Raw genomic sequence first — 22,329 nt, 5'->3', positions numbered from 1 at the left:
CACGTAGCTGGGACTACAGGCGTGTACCACCGCTCCTTGCTCCAACGTTTTTTTATAGTAATATATACTTAATACATCAAATAAAAAGCTTTAGGGGCCAATTCACTACATGAGTGATGAGTGCTGCTGCTAACACTATTACCTCTGTAAATTCTGGCCTACATTAATAATAAAAGGGAATGCTCAATTTCAGTTAGCGATTAGTGAAAGTCTTTTCCCCCATCCAATTTCATAGAATCCCTAAAATGCTATCCAGATACCTGGGGAATTAGCAGAAGTATCAGTTACATCACTAAATGTTTTTTTCTGGCCTAGCTCCTCAGTAGTTAAATGTTTGTAACACAATCTATACATGTAATTCTCAATCAACCGCATTAATTAACAATGGAAGTTAACCAGAATGCTCAAGAGTATATCCTGCTAGTTATGGTCAAATTTAATTCTCACAATAAAAAGCCTTTTAACATAACAGCTATGAACCACTTGGGTAGCCAATGCTGAGAGGGAAGCATTTTTGTTTTCTGGCCTGGTTACCATAATGCTACTGGGCAAAGAAAAACTGAACAGTTTTGTAGTACCCAAAAGAAGAGAGACTGGGCCTTCATAAGGAATGAAGTTGTATTATTACCTGAATCTGTTGCCAGAACACATCATTTTAAGAAAACAGGCTGGGCACAGTGGCTCCCAGTACTTTGGAAGGCCGAGGCGGGCAGATCACTCGAGGTCAGAAGTTCAAGACCAGCCTGGCCAAAATGGTGAAACCCCATCTCTACTGAAAATACAAAAATTGGCCAGGCATGGTGGCTCACGCCTGTAACCACAGCACTTTGGGAGGCCGAGGCAGGTGGATCACCTGAGGTCAGGAGTTCAAGACCAGCCTGGCCAACATGGTAAAACCCTGTCTCTACTAAAAATACAAAAATTAGCTGGGTGTGGTGGTGCATGCCTGTAATCCCAGCTACGTGGGAGGCTGAGGCAGAATTGCTTGAATCCAGGAGGCAAAGGTTGCAGTGAGCCAAGATCATGCCATTGCACTGCAGCCTGGGCGACAGAGCCAGACTCCGTCTTGAAAACAAAACAAACAGCAACAAAAAAAAACAAACAAAAATTAGCCGGGCGTGGTGGCAGGCCCCTGTAATCCCAGCTACTTGGGAGGCCGAGGCCGGAGAATTGCTTGAACCTGGGAGGCGGAGGTTGCAGTGAGCCAAGATCATATCACTGCACTCCAGCCTGGGCAACAGATGGAGACTCTGTCTCAAACTTAAAAAAAAAAGAAAAGAAAACAGGGCAAGTTTCCAATGCCCTTCTGTAACAAACTGCTTAGTGTAGCAAGAACAGCTGTCCCATGCTTATGCATCCCAAACACTTTTTACTATAAAAAACTATCAAAATCCAGTTTGGCTTCTGAAATAATAATCTATAATCCCAATATCATTCTTCAGGCGATGTTAATGGGGAACAGGCGGGGACCCCAAATCAAAGGAGTAGAGCAAAAACTGGACTAGTTATCAAGGCATACATATTACCAATGACTTAATTTTATCTTCTCTGTGAATAACACAACCATGTACAACGGCTAAAAGAAAGAAGGCAGGGGGGCCAGGCACAGTAGCTCACGCCTATAATCCCAGCACTTTGGGAGGCTGAGGCAGGTGGATCACTTGAGCTCAGGAGTTGGAGACCAGCCTGGCAAAACTGCGAAACCCCATCTCTACAAAAAACACAAAAATTAGCTGGGTGTGGTGGCAGGTATCTGTAATCCTAGCTACTTGGGAGGATGAGGTGGGAGGATGGCTTGAGCCCAGGAGGTGTTGGCTGCAGTGAACCAAGATCACACCACTGCATTCCAGCCTGGGCAACAGAGCCAGATGCTGTCCCCCCACCCAAAAAAAAAAAAAAAAAAAGTTTGAAAGTAGAATAAGCATATTATGTATTTAACCTTTTATAATTTCTTTTTTAGTACTGGCTTGAGATATGATTCACATACATACAATTCACCCATCTGAAGTGTATAACTTAATAGTTTTTATTTATGAATATATTCAAGTTTACAGAACCATCACAAATTTAAAACAGTTTATCACCCCAAAGAGAAATCTGTACCTGTTAGCAGTCACTCCCATTTCCCTCCAATCCCTAAGCCCTGGGCAACTACTAATTTGCTTTGTCTCTAGGGATGTGCCCATATTTAATGTAATCATACAATATGTGTTCTTTTTGTTTCTAGTTTTCTTTTTTCTTTGAGACAGGATCTCACTCTGTCACCCAGGCTCGAATGCAGTGGCACAATCATGGCCCACTGCAGCCTCAACCTCCCGAGGTCAATCAATCCTCCCACCTAGACCTCCCGATAATGGACTACAGGCATGTGCCACCATGCCCAGCTAAATTTTATAATTTATAGAGATGGGGTTTTGCCATATTGTCCAGGCTGGTCTTGAACTCCTGGGCTCAAGCAATCCACCTGCCTCGGACTCTCAAAGTGTTGGGATTACCACCGTGAGCCACCATGACTGGCCTTGTTTTGGCTTTCAGTTAGCATGTTTTCAAAGTTCATATTTTTGCATATATTAAGTACTTTTCTTTTGACAATATTCCATTATGTGCATATCCTACATTTATTTATGTATCAGCCGATGGACTTTGGATTGTTTCCAGTTTTGGCTATTATGAATAATGTTACTATGAACATTAGTGTATAAGATTTCTTCGTGGAGTTCATTTTGTGTGTTTTCCTTTTTCTTGGATATATACCTAGAAATGGAATGGCTAAGTAATGTGGCAACTCTTATGTTTTACCTTCTGAAAAACTACCAGACTTTAAAGGGGCTGTACTATTTTACATTTCCAGTGTATAAGGGGTTCTAATTTCTACATATCCTTACCAACATTTGATATTATCTTTATTACAGCCATCCTTGTGGGTCTGAAGTGATATCTCATTGTGGTTTTGATTTACATTTCTCTGATGGCTATCAAAGTAGAGGGTCTTTTCATTTTCTTATTGGCCATTTGTACATCTTCTTTGGAGAAATGTCTGTTCAAATATTTTGCCCATTTAAAAACTGGACTTATCAGGAGTTTGAGACCAGCCTGGCCAACGTGGTGAAACCTTGTCTCTACTAAAAATACAAAAAATTAGCCAGGCATGGTGACAGGCACCTGTAATCCCACCTACTCAGGAGGCTAAGGTGGGAGGATCCCTTGAGCCGGGGGGGAGGGGCAGAGGTTCCACTGAGCCAAGATTGTGCCACTGCACTCCAGCCTGGGTGACAGAGCGAGACTATGTCTTGAAAAAATAAGAATAAATAAAATAAAAACTGGACGTATTATTATTACTTTTTAGAGGTATAGTTTTGCTATGTTGCTCAGGTTGGACTCCTGGGTTCAATCAATCCTCCTGCCTCAGCCTCCCAAATAGCTGGGACTACAGGCGTGCACCACCACACCTGGCTGGGTTTTTTCATTAATGAATTTTTACGTTAGAGTTACAAATCCCTTATCAGACATGATTTACAAAAATTTTATCCTATTCTGTGGGATGCCTTGCCACTTTCCATGTTTAACCGTCTGTTATGTGAAGCTAACTAACTCAGAGAAATAGAGCTTACGATCTTGGCTTCACAGGCACGATGTACTATTCCAACTATTCTCAAACATTTTGTAAAGGATTGCTTTACACTCTTAAAAACTGAGGAGCCCGGGCCGGGCGCGGTGACTCATGCCTGTAATCTCAGCACTTTGGGAGGCCGAGGCGGGCGGATCACAAGGTCAGGAGTTCGAGACCAGCCTGGCCAATTTGGTGAAACCCTGTCTCTACTAAAAATACAAAAAATTAGCCAGGTGTGGTGGCACATGCCTGTAGTCCTAGCTACTCAGGAAGCTGAGACAGGAGAATCGCTTGAACCCAGGAGGCAGAGGTTGCAGTGAGCTGAGATCGCACCACTGCACTCCAGCCTGAGCAAGAGTGAGACTCCGTCTCCAAAAAAAATAATAATAACAATAATAATTGAGGAGCCCAAAGGGATTCTATCGTTACTTACATTAGAAATTAAAACAAAAAATTAAAGTATTTAATTCATTTAAAAATAATAAATTCCTTAAATATCAATATAAATATTTTACCAAAGGAAATTTTCCAAAATAAAAAGAAAAGTCAAAAGAATGGCACCATTTTACATTTTCATGATCTTTTAAATGTCTGGCTGAATAGAAGACATTATCTGCTTCTTTCAATCTGTTACAATATATTGTTTTAGATGAAAAATATGAAAAAATTTTAGCCTTGCAGTTACGTAGTTGGAAAAGGGAGGAAAGACCATTTTTAATAGCCTTTACATATAATTGTGGATAGGTGATGTAGCCTCTGGAAAGCCCTATGAGTTATGCTTTACTGAAACTCCTAACCACTTTCTTTCTATATGAGCTCATAACTTTTATTAGGAGGTTGTTAATGGGAAGGTGGGATGTGCAGAGGTGACAGACACTATCATGCTAATGACTGAAATAATATAATTTAAGGCTGAGCACAGTGGGTCACACCTGTAATCCCAGCACTTTGGGAGGCTGAGGTGGGAGGAGTCCTTGAGGCCAGGAGGTTGAGGCTGTGGTGAGCTATGACCACGCCAATGCACTGCAGCCTGGGCAACAGAGTGAGACCTCGTCTCTAAAAAAAATAGTAATGATAACAATAATAATAAAAATCTAATTTCTTCCATTTCGACCATGCAGGTAAAACAGACAAAAAAAAAAAAAAGATAATTCTCTTTCTCCAAATAGCTACTTTCATGATAAATTATAAGGGTGTTATATTAGGAGCCATATTGAAGTTAAGTTAAAGTAGGGATCAGGTAAAGTGATAACACAAAAGTATGAATAGAGGGGGAGAAAGATGGTAGACTGAAAGATTTAAGACAATGTAAGCTTTTTACTATGACCAACAGAAAAAGCAGAGTTGAGCCTCAACCCTGGTTTTATAATGAGTATTTCTCACTATTCAGGGTAATAACTAAATATATGGGGATGGGGAGCAGGTGGGCAGGAAATATCAGTAAAATACCATCCTCAAATATCTGCCATTTTTTCATCCACTTATTTATCAAGAATGTATTTTAAAACAACCAGCTATCATCTAACTCTGCGGTCTGCAAGCTTTTATTGACATAAAAATCACTGTGGTACTGTTTCAAATGAAGATTCTCAGCCCCACTTAACAGTTAGGTTTGAAATCAGAGTTTACGTATCTATACTTTTATAAAGCACCTAATTATGACATAAATGGGCCATGGGCTCCACTTTAAGAAATATGTACCACCTCATCTATCTGTTCCACAAATGTTTTCCAAATGTCATGTTTCATTAAAAATAAGGTGGCAACAAACTTGTCATTCCAAGTGAATTTTTTGCTAAAATATTAAGAAAACTGAATATACTATATATTTGAAGTCTTAAGTCTCTCTCTGTGGTTAACTTTTTTTCAAAATTAAAAGTAGACCTGAGTAGCACTCTGTAAGATTTTCTCTTTTTTTTTTTTGAGATGAAGTCTCGCTCTGTCGCCTAGGCTGGAGTGCAGTGGCTCTACCTTGGCTCACTGTAACCTCCAACTCCTGGGTTTAAGTGATTCTCCTGCCTCAGACTCCCAAGTAGCTGGGATTACAGGTATGCACCACCACACTCAGCTAATTTTTGTATTTTTAGTAGCGACGGAGTTTCACCATGCTGGCCAGGCTGGTCTCGAACTCCTGACCAAGTAATCCGCCAGCCTCAGCCTCCCAAAGTGCTGGGATTACAGACAGGTGTGAGCCACAGTGCCCTGCTGAGACTTTCACAGAGGAGTAACCTAACTGATTCCATTCATGTGCCCAGATAATAAAGAACTATATGTGACAGGTGTCACACTGAGACCGGATATTAGGACCAGATGTCAGCTTGGTTCTGTGTTCCTTTACCAATGCAACCAAACCCCACTTCATGTTTGTTGTGAATGAAACTGAACATGTATCCTACAATACAAAGCTAATCCCTCCAAATCATCCATAGATTAAAAATCTAAACATACAAACAACTCAAAAACTTTAAAAAAAAAAAGATCTTGGGCCGGGCATGGTGGCTCACACCTGTAATCCCAGCGTTTTGGAAGGCCAAGGCGGGCGGATCATGAGGTCAGGAGATCAAGACCATCCTGGCTAACACAGTGAAACCCCATCTCTACTAAAAATACAAGAAATTAGCCGGGCGTGAGGGCGTGGTGGCGGGCGCCTATAGTCCCAGCTACTAGGGAGGCTGAGGCAGGAGAATAGCATGAACCCAGGAGGCGGAGCTTGCAGCGAGCCGTGATCGTGCTACTCTGTCTCGAAAAAATAAAAACAAAAAAAATTAAAAATAAAAAAAAAGATCTTGGCTTAACATACTGGTTCAAATAATTATATTTACCATTATCTGCTTAGTAAACTTGCATATTCATCCCCTAGGAAACAAATAGCTACAAAATATAAATTAAAATCTTAACCGTTTGGAACTTAAAAGACGAGACTTCTTTCAAATATGAATAATCCAGACTTAATACACTAAATAAACTAAGTCAAACATTAGAAAAACCTTAATTAGGACACACAGAAGCTTTGCCCTTCTGATTTTATTCAATATTTACTATTATTCAGTATTTACTATGTATCCTAAGTTGTCCATTAATCTAAAGATAGTTTAAACAACTGCCAACTCAAATCCCTTTTTTAGCCCAATTCTCACACCACTACCAACTGTCCAACAAAACAAAACAAAAAGACTCAAATTCACAGGTAGGTCCTATCTAAAGAGAAAGATTCAGAGACATGGTAGAAAAGCTTAAAATCACTGTCACCAAATTGAAGGTTTATTTAAAAAAAAAAAAAAAAGCTTAAAATCATGAATTGGTATGAGCAATTGTCCGATTAATAGGTAAAAACACCCAAATACAGATTTTGCCCTTCTGAAGGTCTATCTGGGATGTAAATGCCTACATTCCCTGAAATAATGTTGAAGGAATGCAATATCACCTAACACAGAACCTTTCTGTTGTATCTCTAAGAAAAACCCAATTCTCATTCTTTAAGCACAGAGCAATTTCTCTTAGGAACAACTGTCCCCAAACAGAATATCTAATAATGCTCCAGTTTCCTAAGAAATATCAACAATAAAAATCAAATCAATTTGCCTGCCCAAAACTGTTACACCAAACAAGCATCACTAAAAATAGGAGGGAGAAAACTAGGAAAGGCTGTTACAGAAGGATTTTGGAAAAAATAAATCCAAAAAAACAAATTGTCCAACACACATAGTTGGCTTTTTCTCTGCCTCTTCTAACCCCTATACATATGCACCTTGACTAAAATTGGCGATACTGTTACTTCTAAACAGCTTAAGTACTAACGGTTACCTAATGAAATAAACCAGGTTTCAGGTTTCAACGCTGTGGGTGTTTCAACTTTTTCTTTCCTTATTAATAAGTATATAATAGGACACATACTCTTCATATTTTCTAAATCTTCCCAAAATTATTTTTCACTAAAAACACATATTTATGAGCCTAAATGCTCCTTTAAGAACTACCAGCAATTAATTTGTGCTTCTTAGAGTCATGTAGCTTTTCCAAGCTGAGGATCATTTGGCTTGTATTTTAGGCCTTCCAAATTCCAGGATAGGTTATATATTGTTTAAAAGGTGAAATGTGGCTGGACTCACACCTGTAATCCAACAGTTTGGAAGGCTGAGGCGGGAGGATCACTTAAGTCCAGGAGTTCAAGACCAGCCTGGGAAACACAGTGAGACCTCGTCTCTACCTAAATAGTAAATAAATAAAATTTTTTAAAAGATGCAAACTTAATCCATTCATTTACTGAATACCTTTAAGCATCAAAATATTATTTCTTAGGTCTTTAAGACATAAAGATGAATAACGTCATCTCTTCAACTCAAGAAGCTCAAAACCCAATGGAAGATGTCTAAATAACAGCATATTAAATGCCTTAAGAGTAGTGCACAAGGTTAAATGGACCTAAGAATGAGATCAAAAGTTGAATCAGGCATTTAAAAAAACAAACACCACGGGCTGGGCGCAGTGGCTCACGCCTGTAATCCCAGCACTTTGGGAGGCCGAGGCAGGCAGATCACTTGAGGTCAGGAGTTCAAGACCAGCCTGGTCAACATGGTGAAACCCCATTTCTACTAAAAATACAAAAAAATTAGCCGGGCATTGTGGCATGTGCTTGTAATCCCAGCTACTCAAGAGGCTGAGGCAGGAGAATTGCTTGAACCTGGGAAGCGGAGGTTGCAGTGAGCCGAGATCGCACCACTGCACTCCAGCTTGGGCAACAGAGCAAGATTCCATCTCAAAAAAACAAAAAACAAACACAAAAAAACAAAACCATGAAATAAATAATACAGCCATAATTCCACACAGAAATCATATGTTTGTTAGGGGGGTAAACCTATAGGCAAGTAGTTTTTTCACCATTAAAGTGGCAAAAACAATAAGCAAGGAGCTTCGGAAGAGTACCCTTGAACACTATAAGGTAATTCCAATAGCTCTCTACATGCAAAATTGAACTTCCTTACTAGAGTTGAAAAAAAAAAAAAGTCACAGCAATAAACTTTTAGCAGTGATTTTGCTTGTCTGCAATAATTTCCCTCTGTTAGGGGGCACAAATCACAAATCTTAGCACCAAGAGAAAAATGACTATCCATATATTTTAGTAACAAATTTAAGATAGTATCAGGTTTATTCTACAAACTTGAACTTCAATGCTACTAAAAGGCTAAATCTACATCTGCATCTTGTAGGACTCTTTGTCCACCCCATCCCTTGGCATTTTTCCAAAGCAAATCCATGATTCAGTGGTTTTAATTTTTTCTTACTATTCTTTAGTTTCATTGAGTTTATTTTTCTCATCCATGATTTCAGGTTATTTTGGATACTCTCTTTTCCTCCAGATTTTCAATAGTCTTAAACATCAAGCAAGGTACAGCTCATTCATATTTTCCATCCTTAAGGTGTTATTTAATGGCTATTTTAGTTGAAGCTGAATACAGTATCTAGGATTTGCTTCGAAGTAATGGCGGTGAGAGAAACAAATGAAGTCATGGAGGAAACAAGATTAGCCATAAATTGAAGCTCTATGACAGGTACTTCATATATTATACTATTTTTCTTACATGTTTGAAATGTATTATTAAAAAGTTAAAAGGCTATATGAAAATGACTTCCTTGTTGACAATCAGATGTCTAAATTGCCTTTCAGACTGAAGGAAAAGATGTAAGAGCCACCAAAAAGGTGTGGACAAGTTGAGCGTGCAAAATAAAAATGGCTATCACTGATACTAACACACTAAGAGAAATCCATGAATCCATAGCGATACTTAACCTTTAGGAAGAAAAAAAGTCTTTTTTGCAGAAAGTATAAGCCAGTAAACAGACACAGACCAACAGAGTTGTGGGTTTTAAAAACAAAACCAAACCACCATTTGCTACTTCCAATGTAAGAGCTGATTTAGTCAAGATTTATCAATTGATAACTAGGTATAAGGTGATTTTAAAGAAAACGGTATCAACTCAGATTATTAACTGCAAAGGGGAACATGACCCTTAACAATGAGAAGATCACCCTAAACCAAGTGATCAAACTTAACCATCCTCACAGAACCCAGCGGAAGTGCCTGCTAATGTAATGATATAATGTTAAGTATTCTATCCAAAAACACTTAACCCAAATATCAAGGCTGAGTATAGACCTAACTGTAAAGTTTTCAGGAAATACAGATGAAGGGACAAGTTAAATGACATCATCAACCCCCAAACCAAAAGCAAGCAAGCAAACAAACAACAAAAAACAAATACACCCAGAAAAGCAGTGTTAAGTGCTCCCGACACTTCAAATAGACAATAGCCCCAAGGGAGAAGAATGGTGAGACTACCTAAGAGACATAAGTAAATGATTGAATATGTAAATCTAGATTGATTCTGGTTAAAAAAAAAAAATCACATTCTTGGGACAAGTGGGGAAATTTAAAGAAGGACTAGATTTTAGAAATATTATTTTCTTGGGTGGGGAAATGGTATGATGGTTATGTAACAACATTTTGCTCTTATATATAAGAGAATGCTGAAATACGTGGGGCTGCAATGTGTCAAAATAATTTCAAATAAACATGCATGGACCAGGCGTGGTGGCTCGTGCCTGTCTGTAATCCCAACACTTGGGGACACTGAGGTGGGTGAATCGCCTGACCCCAGGAGTTCGAGACCAGGCTGGGCAACATGGTGAATTCCTGTCTCTACAAAGAAAACACACAAAAATTAGGCCAGGTACGGTGGCTCACGCCTGTAATTCCAGCACTTTGGAAGGCAGAGGCAGGCGGATCACTTAAGGTCAGGAGTTCGAGACCAGCCTGGGCAACGTGGCGAAATCCCCGTCTCTACTTAAAATACAAAAATCAGCGGGGCATGGTGGCGGGCGCCTGTAATCCCAGCTACTCGGGTGGCTGAGGCAGGAGAATCGCTTGAACCGGGAGGCGGAGGCTGCAGTAAGGCGAAATCGCGCCACTGCACTCCAGTCTGGGCGACAGAGCAAGGCTCCATCTCAAAAAAAAAAAAAAAAAAAAAAAAAATTAGCTGGGCATGGTGGCGCGCGCCTGTACTCCCAGCTACTCAGGAGGCTGAGGTGGCAGGATCACAGAGCGCAGGGAGGTAGAAGCTATGGTGAGCTGTGATAGCATCACGGCACTCTAGAGTGAGTGACAAAGACCCTGTTCTCAATCTATCAGCATGGGGAGATAAAGCAAATATGGCAAGGCTTTCAACTGTTGATTCCAGGTGAAGAGTTGTCCTACAGGTGTTCACTGCACTTTTCTTTCAACTTTTCTCTATGTTCTAAACTTTGCACAATAAAACCTTTGGGGGAAATTATTTTTCTATAAATTTTCACCACCATCTGTCCCATTGAAACACCACAGTTCTAAAACATTCAAGAGGTCATGGTAACATTTCCGTGTCTTTGTAATTTTAGATAAATTCTAAGAATTAACAATGAATTTCGGAAACTTTCAATGAAATCTCAGTTCATTAGTCCTTCACTTTCAGATGACAAATACTAGATCAGAAAAGGGGTAAACAGTTTTGATACAGTCATTTTAAGACTTTGCATGCTTGGGCATGCTAACACTATGTAAAATGTAAATAGTGCGAAGATTTCTGGACTGAAACCAGTCCTCGGGCAAACACAAAACAATTTAATCAAACTGCCGACATAATGAAATCTACAGTCTTACAGACTATACAATAGAACGCTCCTATTTTGCCTCATCTCTGTCAACCTCCAATAACATCTTCCACGTTATAAGCTAGGGAACCTGAAAAATGAAAAACCTAAGTGCATGTCGTTGCTATGGCAATGGGAAATTTCAGGAAATTGAGACTGCAGGCTACCTAGCCTCCATTTTAGAAACTGTATTTATCTAAACACATCAGGACTTACATCGAAAAACATATTTAATGGCATCTTTCATAACTATTTAGCTTCCTCTTTCACACTAAAAGGTAAATACTATCCTACAAAATTCTGAATACAAAGAGCAAAAGAAACAAATCACACTGATCTAACCTAAAAGTGTGAATTTTTAAATATTTAGTTGTCACTCATATTTACTATTAAAACAGATGCTTTATTTACAGTGGCCAAAACAGACTTCTCATTTTCAACTTATCATATACCTGCAATGTTTATGTAGCTGGAAATATAAAAATGAAATGTGACTAAAAGAGAAAAGAAAACGAAAGAAAGCCACAAAATTCCCAAAACCTCAGCATAACTTGCTTCTTTCTTCACTCGCTCTCATTAAGTCTTAATTCTCCAGATTAGCTTCGTCTCAAATATTTCTCAAACTAGTAACCTATTTCTGGGTACAGTATATTTGGCGGGGTAAAAGAAACACTGTCAAGTTTTTCTAAAACGGCGGGTGCGCGTTAAAATAATTCCTATCCACTCTAATACCAAAACGATATCAAACGAAAGCATCCCATCTGGAGTAGTCCCATGAATCTAAATAGGACGAAGCAGCCTACCGCTATTGTCTAAATCAAGTATTTACTCGTATTCATGCCTAAGAGAGAGAAGTAAAAAAAAAAAAATTAAATCTTAGATCTTGCTCCTCATTCCCACCACTCTTCTATATACCCTGTCCCTCGGGTTCACTAGACCCAATTCCTTCCTCAGGCGAACATGTCTGGAGCAGTCGGAGGAACAGACGTGGAGAAGAGGTCGCCACGAGGCCCCACCACTCTCCTTCCTCACCTGCTCCGTGGCTCCGTCTCCTGACATGGCCTCAGCTGATTACAACGTGCGCACTGACCGTCGATGGGAAGCTAGAAAAGAAAAATTAAACTAAAAACCACCCCCAAATCAGTAAAGTTACCCCCTGCCCAGCTGAGCCAGACCGCCAACACCAATCGCCACCGCCCACTCAGATATGAATTAAAATGGCTGCGCCCCTGCCGGCCGAGGAGGAGGTGTGTGGCTTCCGCATTAACTTCCGGGGCAGTGGGCGGGGCTAATTTCGCGACTCTGGTTATTCCGAGCGTGCAGAAAGCAACGAGATCCCGGGGCGGCCCCAATTCCTGGGCTGACGTCACTACCCTGGCCTGGAGAGGCTGTTGCTGAGCCGGCTCCAACCGGCTGGAAGGCGGGAAGCTGTTTCGCTCGGAGGCTCGCGCGCTTTTTGGAATTCAGTTATCAAGCTTTAGAGCCTGGCTACTCACAGTTGAAGCCTGATTGCTAGTCAGCAATGCTAAGCGTTAAATGCCTCCTATATTTAGGGGATGAGGACTCCGTGGAGATTTTCTCTGGTCCCAGCTCCTGCTTTTTACTTTTCTTGGGGGTGGGAGGGGATAGATCAAGGCCCCATTAATTTTTACTGCCACCGTCGACTCTTGTATAGAAAGCTTTTAAGGCTGTGAGACCTGGGTTTTCAGCTCAACATCTCAGCATGGTTCCTTGACTGCAAAGTAGGTATAATTGTTTGGAGCCTAGACTGCTTGGATTTTAACGACGATAAGTAACTCTGGGAATTAAACTTCGCACCTCAGCTTTATGGCCTATAGATGGGAATAATAATAGTACCTGCAACTGAAATAAATTACACATAGAAAAGTGTTAGAACAGTACCTGGCATTAAGATTAAATGAGATTGACCGGGCGCGGTGGCCCACGCCTGTAATCCCAGCAGTTTTGGGAGGCCAAAACGGATGGATCATTTAAAGTCAGGAGTTCTAGGCCAGGCGCGGTGGCTCACGCCTGTAATCGCAGCACTTTGGGAGGCCAAGGCGGGCGGATCACGAGGTCAGGAGAAGAGAGACCATCCTGGCTAATACGATAAAACCCCATCTCTACTAAAAATACAAAAATAAAATTAGCCGGGTGTGGTGGCGGGCGCCTGTAGTCCCAGCTACTCGGGACGCTGAGGCAGGAGAATGGCGTGAACCCGGGAGGCGGAGCTTGCAGTGAGCCGAGATCGTGCCACTGCACTCCAGCCTGGGCGACAAAGCGAGACTCCATCTCAGAAAATAAATAAAGTCAGGAATTCAGGACCAATCTGGCCAACTTGGTGAAATCTCGTCTCTACCAAAAGTACAAAAAAGTAGCCGGGCGTGGTGGTTTGCGCCTGCAGTCCCTGTTACTCGGGAAGCTGAAGCAGGAGAATCGCTTGAACCCGCGAGGTGGAGGTTGCAGTGAGCCGAGATTCCAGCCTGGGCTACACAGCGAAACTCTGTCTCAAAAAAAAAAAAAAAAAAAAAAAATTTAAATGAGATTAAATTTTCTCAAACTGCTCTTCCATTTAAGCGTCATCGTAAGATGTCTGCAAGCATTTCTCGCCTACGGGGGTCCGATGCCCTAAAATAACCTAGTGAACTGTTCGCAGACTTGCCTTATTCTTTTAGGTCTCCTTTCCTCTGCTCAAACTTACACTTACTCCCTTTCCACAGGCTGAAATCTTACCCTTAAAATAATCAGACACATGAGCAAAAGATATGTATTATCAGATGTTCATTGCACCATCCAGCAATGGAGGACTGGTTAAAAATATCACAAGATTTATCTCTGCAATGGAATGTCACGCAGCAAACTGATGCTAATGTACGATGACTGACAGAAAGGCAACCACCGTATTAAATGAAGAAAAGCAGAATATGAAAGTGTTTTACGTATATATACTTACCACTTTAGCATCCTAATCCGAAAATCCAAAATCTGAAATACTCCAATGAGCATTTCCTTTGAGAGTCATGTCAGTGCTTAGAAAGTTAGATTTTGGAGCATTTTGAGTTTTGGAACATTTAGGTTTTTTTTTTTTTTTCTCTTGAGGCAGAGTCTTGCTCTGTCGCCCAGGCCGGAGTGCAGTGGTGCGATCTCGGCTCACTGCACCCTACACCTCCCAGGTTCAAGCGATTCTCCTGCCTCAGCCTCCCGGGTAGCTGGGATTACCGGCGCGCACCACCACGCCCAGCTAATTTTTGTATTTTTTCTTTTTCTTTTTCTTTTTTTTTTTTTTGAGACGGAGTCTCACTCTGTCGCCCAGGCTGGAGTGCAATGGCACAATCTCGGCTCACTGCAAGCTCCCAAGCTCCGCCTCCCGGGTTCACTCCATTCTCCTGCCTCAGCCTCCCAAGTAACTGGGACTACAGGCGCCCACTACCGCACCTGGCTAATTTTTTTGTATTTTTAGTAGAGAAGGGGTTTCACCATGTTGGCCAAGCTGGTCTGAACTCCTGACCTCAAGTGAGCCACCCAACTCGGCCTCCCCAAGGGCTGGGATTACAGGCGTGAGCCAACGCACCTGGCCCAGATTTTTGAATTAGGGATACTCAACCTGCTATATATATATATATATATATATTTTTTTTTTTTTTTGACACTGAGTCTCGCCCTTTGACCCAGGCTGGAGTGCAGTGGTGTGATCTCGGCTCACTGCAACCTCTGCCTCCTGGGTTCAAGTGATTCTCGTGCCTCAGCCTCCTTAGTAGCTGGGATTACAGGCTCCCGCCACCACGCCGGGCTAATTTTTGTATTTTTAGTCAAGACAGGATTTCATCATATTGGTCAGGCTGGTCTCGAACTCCTGACCTCAGGTGATCCACCGGCCTTGGCCTCCCAAAGTGCTGGGATTACAGGCGTTAGCCACCACACCCGGCCTCAACCTGTATGTAGCTTAAACGAATTAAAAGTGGTTATATCTACATTGTGTGTCACATAAATTTACTCTTTTTATCTGTTTTCTGATTTTTATTGAACTAATGTAAGAACAACAAAGTCTTAAAACAGTATTCATACTCCATCTTTCAAAGTTTGTCTCAAATGCCATTTTTTCCAGTTTGTTGTTTTGTTTTGACAGGGTCCCCCTCTGTCGCCCAGGCTGGAGTGCAGTGGCACGATCTTGGCTCACTGCAACCTCCGCCTCTCAGGTTCAAGTGATTCTCCTACCTCAGCCTTCTGAGTAGTTAGGATTATGGGCACCTGCCACCATGCCTGGCTGATTTTTGTATTTTTAGTAGAGACAGGATTTCACCATGTTGCCCAGGCTGGTCTTGAGCTCCTAGACTCAAGCAATCTGTCTGCCTTGGCCTCCCAAAGTGTTGGGATTACAGGCGTAAGCTATGGCGCCTGGCCCTCATTTTTTCCAGTGTTTTTAACAAATATGGAGATAAAAGTTTAAATAATAATGCAATGAATACCTGTATACCTACCACCTTGATTAACATTTTAGTGTGTTTGCTTTATATGTATGTATTTACGTACATAGTTTTTTTTGGCAGGGGGAGCCAGATTGTTTTTTATTTTTATTTTTCTGCCTAGAGTCTTTTAGTATTACAGTTTGAGGTTTTGTTCACAGAATAATATGAAAATAAATTACAGACATTGTGACAATCCCAAAATGGTCAATTTGTGTTTTCTGTGAATAATGACATTCTCTTCCATATTCACATAAGATATAAAGGGGCTGAGTGTGGTAGCTCACGCTTGTAATCCCAGCACTTTGGGAGGCCAAGGAGAGAAGATCACTTGAGCACAAAAGTTTGAGACCAACCTGGGCAACATCGCATGACCCCTCTACAAAAAATTTAAAAAATTAGCTGATTTTGGTGTCACATGCCTGTGGTCCCAGCTGCTTGGGAAATGGGAGGATTGCTTGAGCCCAGGAGTTAAAAGTTGCAGTGAGCTATGATCACACCACTGCACTCCAGCCTGGGCAACAGAGAGAGACCCTGTTTCAAAAAATGTAAATTGATGATTAGAAAAAAATCATAAATAGGCCGGGCACGGTGGCTCACGCCTGTAATCCCAGCACTTTGGGAGGTTGAGGTGGGTGGATCACACGGTCAGGAAATCGAGACCATCCTGGCTAACATGGTGAAACCCCATCTCTACTAAAAAATACAAAAAAAAAAAAATTAGCTGGGTGTGATGGGGGACACCTGTAGTCCCAGCTATTGGGGAGGCTGAGGCAGGAGAATGGTGTGAACCTGGGAGGTGGAGCTTGCAGTGAGCTGAGATCTCGCCACTGCACTCCAGCCTGGGAGACTGAGTAAGACTCCATCTCAAAAAAAAAAAAAAAAAAGAAAAAAAATCATAAATAGAAAGATTTGGTCACAATAGCAATAACAACTATAAAACATCCAGGAACAGCTCTTTTCCTGGTCACCTATGACTTCCCAATTGCCAAATGCAGTGGTCAGTTTTAGTCCTCTTTATCTTATGGGATTCTACCAGCAGTATTTGATGAAGTTGATCACTCCCTTCTTTTGGAACCTTTTTTTAAAAACACACACACACACACAACAAAGTCTTAACAATGAAAATAAAAATAAATAAATAAAACAAGGTCTTGCTTTCACTCAGGTTGGAGTGCAGTGGCACAAACCATGCCTCCCTGTGGCCTCAAGCTCAAGCAATCCCCCTGCCTCAGCCTCCCAAGTGACTAGGACTACAGCATGCCCCGCCGTGCCCAGCTAATTTTTAAGTTTTTTGTAGAGATGAGGGTCTCGCTTTGTTGCCCAGGCTGATCTCGAACCCCTGGCCTCAAGTGATCCTGTTGCCTCGGCCTTCCAAAGTGCTGGGATTATAGCTATGAGCCACTGTGTCCAGCCTGGAAACATTTTCTTCACTCGACATCCAGAACACAAGTCTATTGGTTTTGCAACTACTTTTTTGCCCACAATTATGTAAGTGTGTGTGTGTGTGTGTGTGTGTGTGTGTGTGTGTGTTTCAGCCAACATCATTCATAAAACAAATACATATTTGTTTTATGTATTTTTACATATTTGTTTTATGCAATATGTAATATTAGCACACATATTGCAATATTTTTGTGACTATGAATTTTGCCAATTGCAATGGTTCCATGAATCCCCCAGGTGGCAGACAAATACAATTTCCATCTAACAATTAAACAAACTTGGTAAGAACATTGCTTCCTTATCATGAATCCTTCAGAAGTATTAATCAGAATTTTAGAATACGGTCCATTTATCATATGATTAAGAAACTGACTACTTATAATTTACCTGAGAGTTTTATTAGAAACATAAATGGAAATTATTTAATTGGTGAACAATCATTGTAATTAAACACTCTCAAAAATACATATTTTATGTGATTCATCATCCCAAGCACTTAGAAATGTATCTGCTGGCTATGAAAACTAGTTTTGGAATTTTCTTTGGAATCTGAAAACAAAAATCAATTAAACATCACTTATAATAAAGCAAAAATCTCTTAACCAACTGATGGGATTTTTATTTTTATTTTTATTTTATTATTTTTTTGAGACAGAGTCTCACTCTGTCGCCCAGCCTGGAGTGCAGTGGTGTGATCTTGTCTCACTGCCACCTCCACCTCCCGGGTTCAAGCGATTCTCCTGCCTCAGCCTACTGAGCAGCTGGGACTACAGGCTCATGCCACCACGCCCAGCTAATTTTTGTATTTTTAGTACAGACGGGATTTCACCATATTGGCCAGGCTGGTCTCGAACTCCTGACCTCATGATCCACCCGCCTCGGCCTCCCAAAGTGCTGGGATGACAGGCGTGAGCCACCATGCCCAGCCTGGGATTTTTAAAATTCTTTGGAGATTTCTACGGTTATTTCTTATTTAAAACTCATGCATGTCATAGTTGAAACTGGTCATAAAAGGCTGGGTGTCTGTTCTACTTGATATACTATATACACTTGCTATAAATACGTTGTGTACTCTCCCCTCCTCATTCTAACAGCTGTATTTTCCTAATGTTTCTTTATATTTTGATCTATTTTACAGAAAACGTTAACATGCCTGTGACTACAGCTATGTAGAGGGACGGGCAAATATTTTAACAGCTTGTGTGAGAGGGACACAAATATATCTGGGATTGTATTTTTAAAGTATGTATAGCACTTCCAAATAATGAATTCCCTCTGTAACATGAGGAAACTGACTGGAATGACTATTGACTCATCTTCAATTAGAATGTTGGTTAAACACATCTTACACATATTTCCTAAATTTAATTGACTCTATTGCTTGAGTTTAAAATTATTTGAAAAATAAAATAACTGGAGATAATCGGTTGAAAAGCATGAGCATTGCTAAATTATCTTCATTATTCTAAGTGTTTTTAAAACTTTCTTAAATCATCAAAATACTAAAACAACATTGGAAAAAACTGAGAGAAAAAAGCTAATCATAATCTCACCACTTTGAAAAACTATTTTTATTTCTCATAGTCGCTTTTTGTCTTCAATTACATGCATACACTTTTGTCCATTGTAGTAAATGTTAGGCATATATAATTTTTATTAATGTGGAGGGCTATTTGGGGTTTTATTTTATTTATTTAGAGGCAGGAGTCTCACTCTGTTGCCCAGGGTGGAATGCAGTGGCACAATCATAGCTCACTGCAGTTTCGAACTCCTGAGCTCTATCAAGGGATCCTCCTGCCTTGGCCTCCCAAAGTGCTTGGATTACAGGCGTGAGCCAACCTACCCCGGCCTATTTTTGCTTTTAAAAGATGTGGGACCTATGCTAACTAGTATGACATAGACTCTTCTACCTCCTATTGTCCTCCTAAGAGAAGAAGCTAAATACCTCTGTCTAGGGTGGACACTTGAGTCAGAATCTACCCAGTAGATGCACTCCACACTGATTAATTAAACAGTCTAACGTACTTAAAAGATTAATGCTCAAAGGAGAGAGAGAGAATATGTGGACACTGGTGTAGTCAGTCCTAGAATTGCCTTGGCTGTGAAATGGCTTGTAATTTTAAACCATATATGTCCTTACGGTCGAACCCTTTTTCCCTAAGACTGAATGAACGTTTGTTCTTTGGAACCCAAAGTGTCACACAACCACGTTTTGACAAATTATCAATTCATGTCCTCTTTTCTCTTCTTTTTCTGTGTTCACTCACCTTTTATGTGGGCCTATTCACCTAATGATTCATTTGAAATAGAAGTAATTTTTAAAACCAGGAGTAATTTTTAAAAACAGAAATTTTTACCAACTCTGAAAACAACTTGGTGTTGTTTAAAAGTAATGAATATGTTAGAACTTTCCTTCCACAAGTTTCATTATTATTCTTTATCCTGGGACTTATATAAAGGATTTATTCATTTTCTAAGAGAAAAATCTATAATTCCATAAATTTACATGATTTAAAATGCCATGTCTGTTTTCAGTACATGAACTTGACCCACAAAGGCCTCTCAGTAAAGTGTGTGTGCCTTACAATCTTTGGTGTGATAATACTCTGCACAGTAATACAATACTACTTCTATACTCTATGGTGACTTTCACCCAAAGACTCTTCTAAATTCCTTTTATGAGGCAAAAAACACTTAGACTCTATGATGGTCATTTTATTGTTTACTACTAATAGTACACAGAAGATGGAATGTGCTGTCTCTGGCATGAAGAGTTCTGCTGGAAGTTTAGAGAGAATAAAATGTCTTCATACTTCAGCGACCAAAGAGAAAACACTTGTGGAAAGAGAGCAAGCAAAATTCCAAGAAGTATATATTTATTATCTCTGGGCTGGTTAGTTGGGACTCTTTGTCAATGAGGTCATAGTTTTCAATCTCAGTGTGGCTCATTTATCTCTACTAGTTTCCTTCATCATAACATGCACCCCTGACCCCAGCCAACTGCTTGACAAGGGTCTTTTCTTGAGCAAAATGGGGCTTAAAAAGAGAATAAAATAATCTGTGCAAATCCACCACTGTAATTGGAAAAATAATTTAAAATGTTCAATTAACAATGAATTTATAGACTCATATTTTCATCTATACCTAGTTAGCAGTCATATACAGTAGTCTGTATACATAGGCACTGCCTATGTATACAGAAATAAAACAATTTGGGCGGACACAGTGGCTCACGCCTGTAATCCCAGCACTTTGGGAGGCCGAGATGGGTGGATCATGAGGTCAAGAGATGGAGACCAGCCTGGCCAACATGGCAAAACCCCGTCTCTACTAAAAATACAAAATTTAGCCGGGCACGGTGTCGGGTGCCTGTAATCCTAGCTACTCGGGAGGCTGAGGCAGGAGAATGGTTTGAACCCGGGAGGCGGAGGTTGCAGTGAGCCCAGATCGCGCCACTGCACTCCAGCCTGGGTGACAAGAGCGAGACTCTGTCTCAAAAAAAAAAAAAAAGAAAAAAGAAAAAAAATTGTTTGAAGCACGTCAAATCCTATAGCAGTGAAGAAAAAATAATAATTTTTATTCCTTTGGCTACCTTGGTCACATAATCACTAGTAAAATAATTTGATGCCATCTATGTGTTGGAAAGGATGTAATATATTCCTTAGCATCTAACTTGGAAATACAGCTATGTGAAAATTGGTTGATGATGATTGCTGTAGTACTATTCAACAATAAACCTGCTGGGCACAGTGGCTCACGCCTGTGATCCCAGCACTTTGGGAGGTCGAGGCGGGAGGATCACCTGAGGTCAGGAGTTCGAGACCAGCCTAACCAATATGGCAAAAACCCGTCTCTACTAAAAATACAAAAATTAGCTGGGCATGGTGGTGGGCGCCTGTAATCCCAACTACTCGGGAGGCTGAGGCAGGAGAATCACTTGAACCCAGGAGGCGGAGTTTGCACTGAGCCGAGATCGTGCCATTGCACTCCAGCTGGGATGACATAGTGAGACTCTGTCTCAAAAAATAAATAAATAAAACAATAAACCAAAATGTAGGCTTTTCAGCAAACTAATTGAGTAATGATTTTTCTCTTAAAGGGAAATCCTAAAAAGAAATTCACTAAGGAAGTCAAACAAAAGAATGTACAATTTTTATACATGACAAAAACCAACAAACATAACCTGCTGTATTAGAAGTTTTTTGTTTTAGGTTCAAATTTTTGTGTAGGTATATATTGACATACAAGAAATTAGTCACATTGTGTCACTGTATGATCCTCACCTATAAAATAATTTGCCTTCACATTTTGGGAATCTAAGTCTTGTGAGTGACAAGTTTGGGGACAGTTTCTACTGTCTTCTTACTCCTACCTGCACCAGGGACCATTACCATAGCTCTTTTTAGAAAGGAAAAGTAGTTGTTTCTTCTTCTTGCCTCACGAAAGTTCCATATGCCCTATTCTTCATCATGTCTGAAAACCTAAGTAGAATTATTTAAAAGCCTCATGTTTAAATATTTAATCTGCAAGCCATTATTGAGGTCCTGCTCTGTATCTTGAATCTTTTGTACACTGTGATTCAAATATAAGCGGCATACAGCCTCTGCCTTCCAGAAACTCAGTGTAGATTTAAATGCCTCGTTACTAAATTCCTTTAAAAAATAAATAAATTTGGCCAGGCGCAGTGGCTCACGCCTGTAATCCCACCACTTTGGGAGGCCAAGGAGGGCAGATCATGAGGTCAAGAGATCGAGACCATCCTGGCCAACATGGTGAAACTCCGTCTCAACTAAAAATACAAAAATTAGTTGGGCGTGGTGGCATGAGCCTGTAGTCCCAGCTACTCAGGAGGCTGAGGCAGGAGAATCACTTGAACCTGAGAAGTGGAGGTTGCAGTGAGCTGAGATTGCGCATTGCACTCCAGCCTGGCGACAGAGCAAGACTCTGTCTCAAAAATAAATAAATAAATAAATAAATAAATTCTAGATGTCACTTTCATGAAGGTATTTAAACATTAGGGTGCAACTATAAAAACATTAGGATGCAGCAGTAAGTTTGCCAACAATGTTAGATTTTTAAAATACGAAGCTGTCAATTGTCCCCAAATTGATCTATAGTTTCAAAGCAAT

The 22,329-nt window shown here is 40.5% G+C and overlaps 1 protein-coding gene across 1 annotated transcript in view; it reads right to left on the bottom strand.

Annotated features, from left to right (window-relative positions):
• CSTF3 (cleavage stimulation factor subunit 3) overlaps window positions 1–12,575 on the bottom strand; it is a 76,877-nt gene extending 64,302 nt beyond the window's left edge. The window contains exon 1 of the mRNA XM_054437601.2: window positions 12,324–12,575. Coding sequence (XP_054293576.1) covers window positions 12,324–12,350 — 27 coding nt within the window. The 5' untranslated portion in view covers window positions 12,351–12,575. The remainder of the gene's footprint in view (window positions 1–12,323) is intronic.
• Window positions 12,576–22,329: the final 9,754 nt, after the last annotated feature.

This window comes from Pongo pygmaeus, chromosome 9 (assembly GCF_028885625.2).
Source record: "Pongo pygmaeus isolate AG05252 chromosome 9, NHGRI_mPonPyg2-v2.0_pri, whole genome shotgun sequence".
Taxonomy (NCBI): Eukaryota; Metazoa; Chordata; class Mammalia; order Primates; family Hominidae; genus Pongo; species Pongo pygmaeus.
This window is presented reverse-complemented; position numbering and strand designations above follow the sequence as displayed.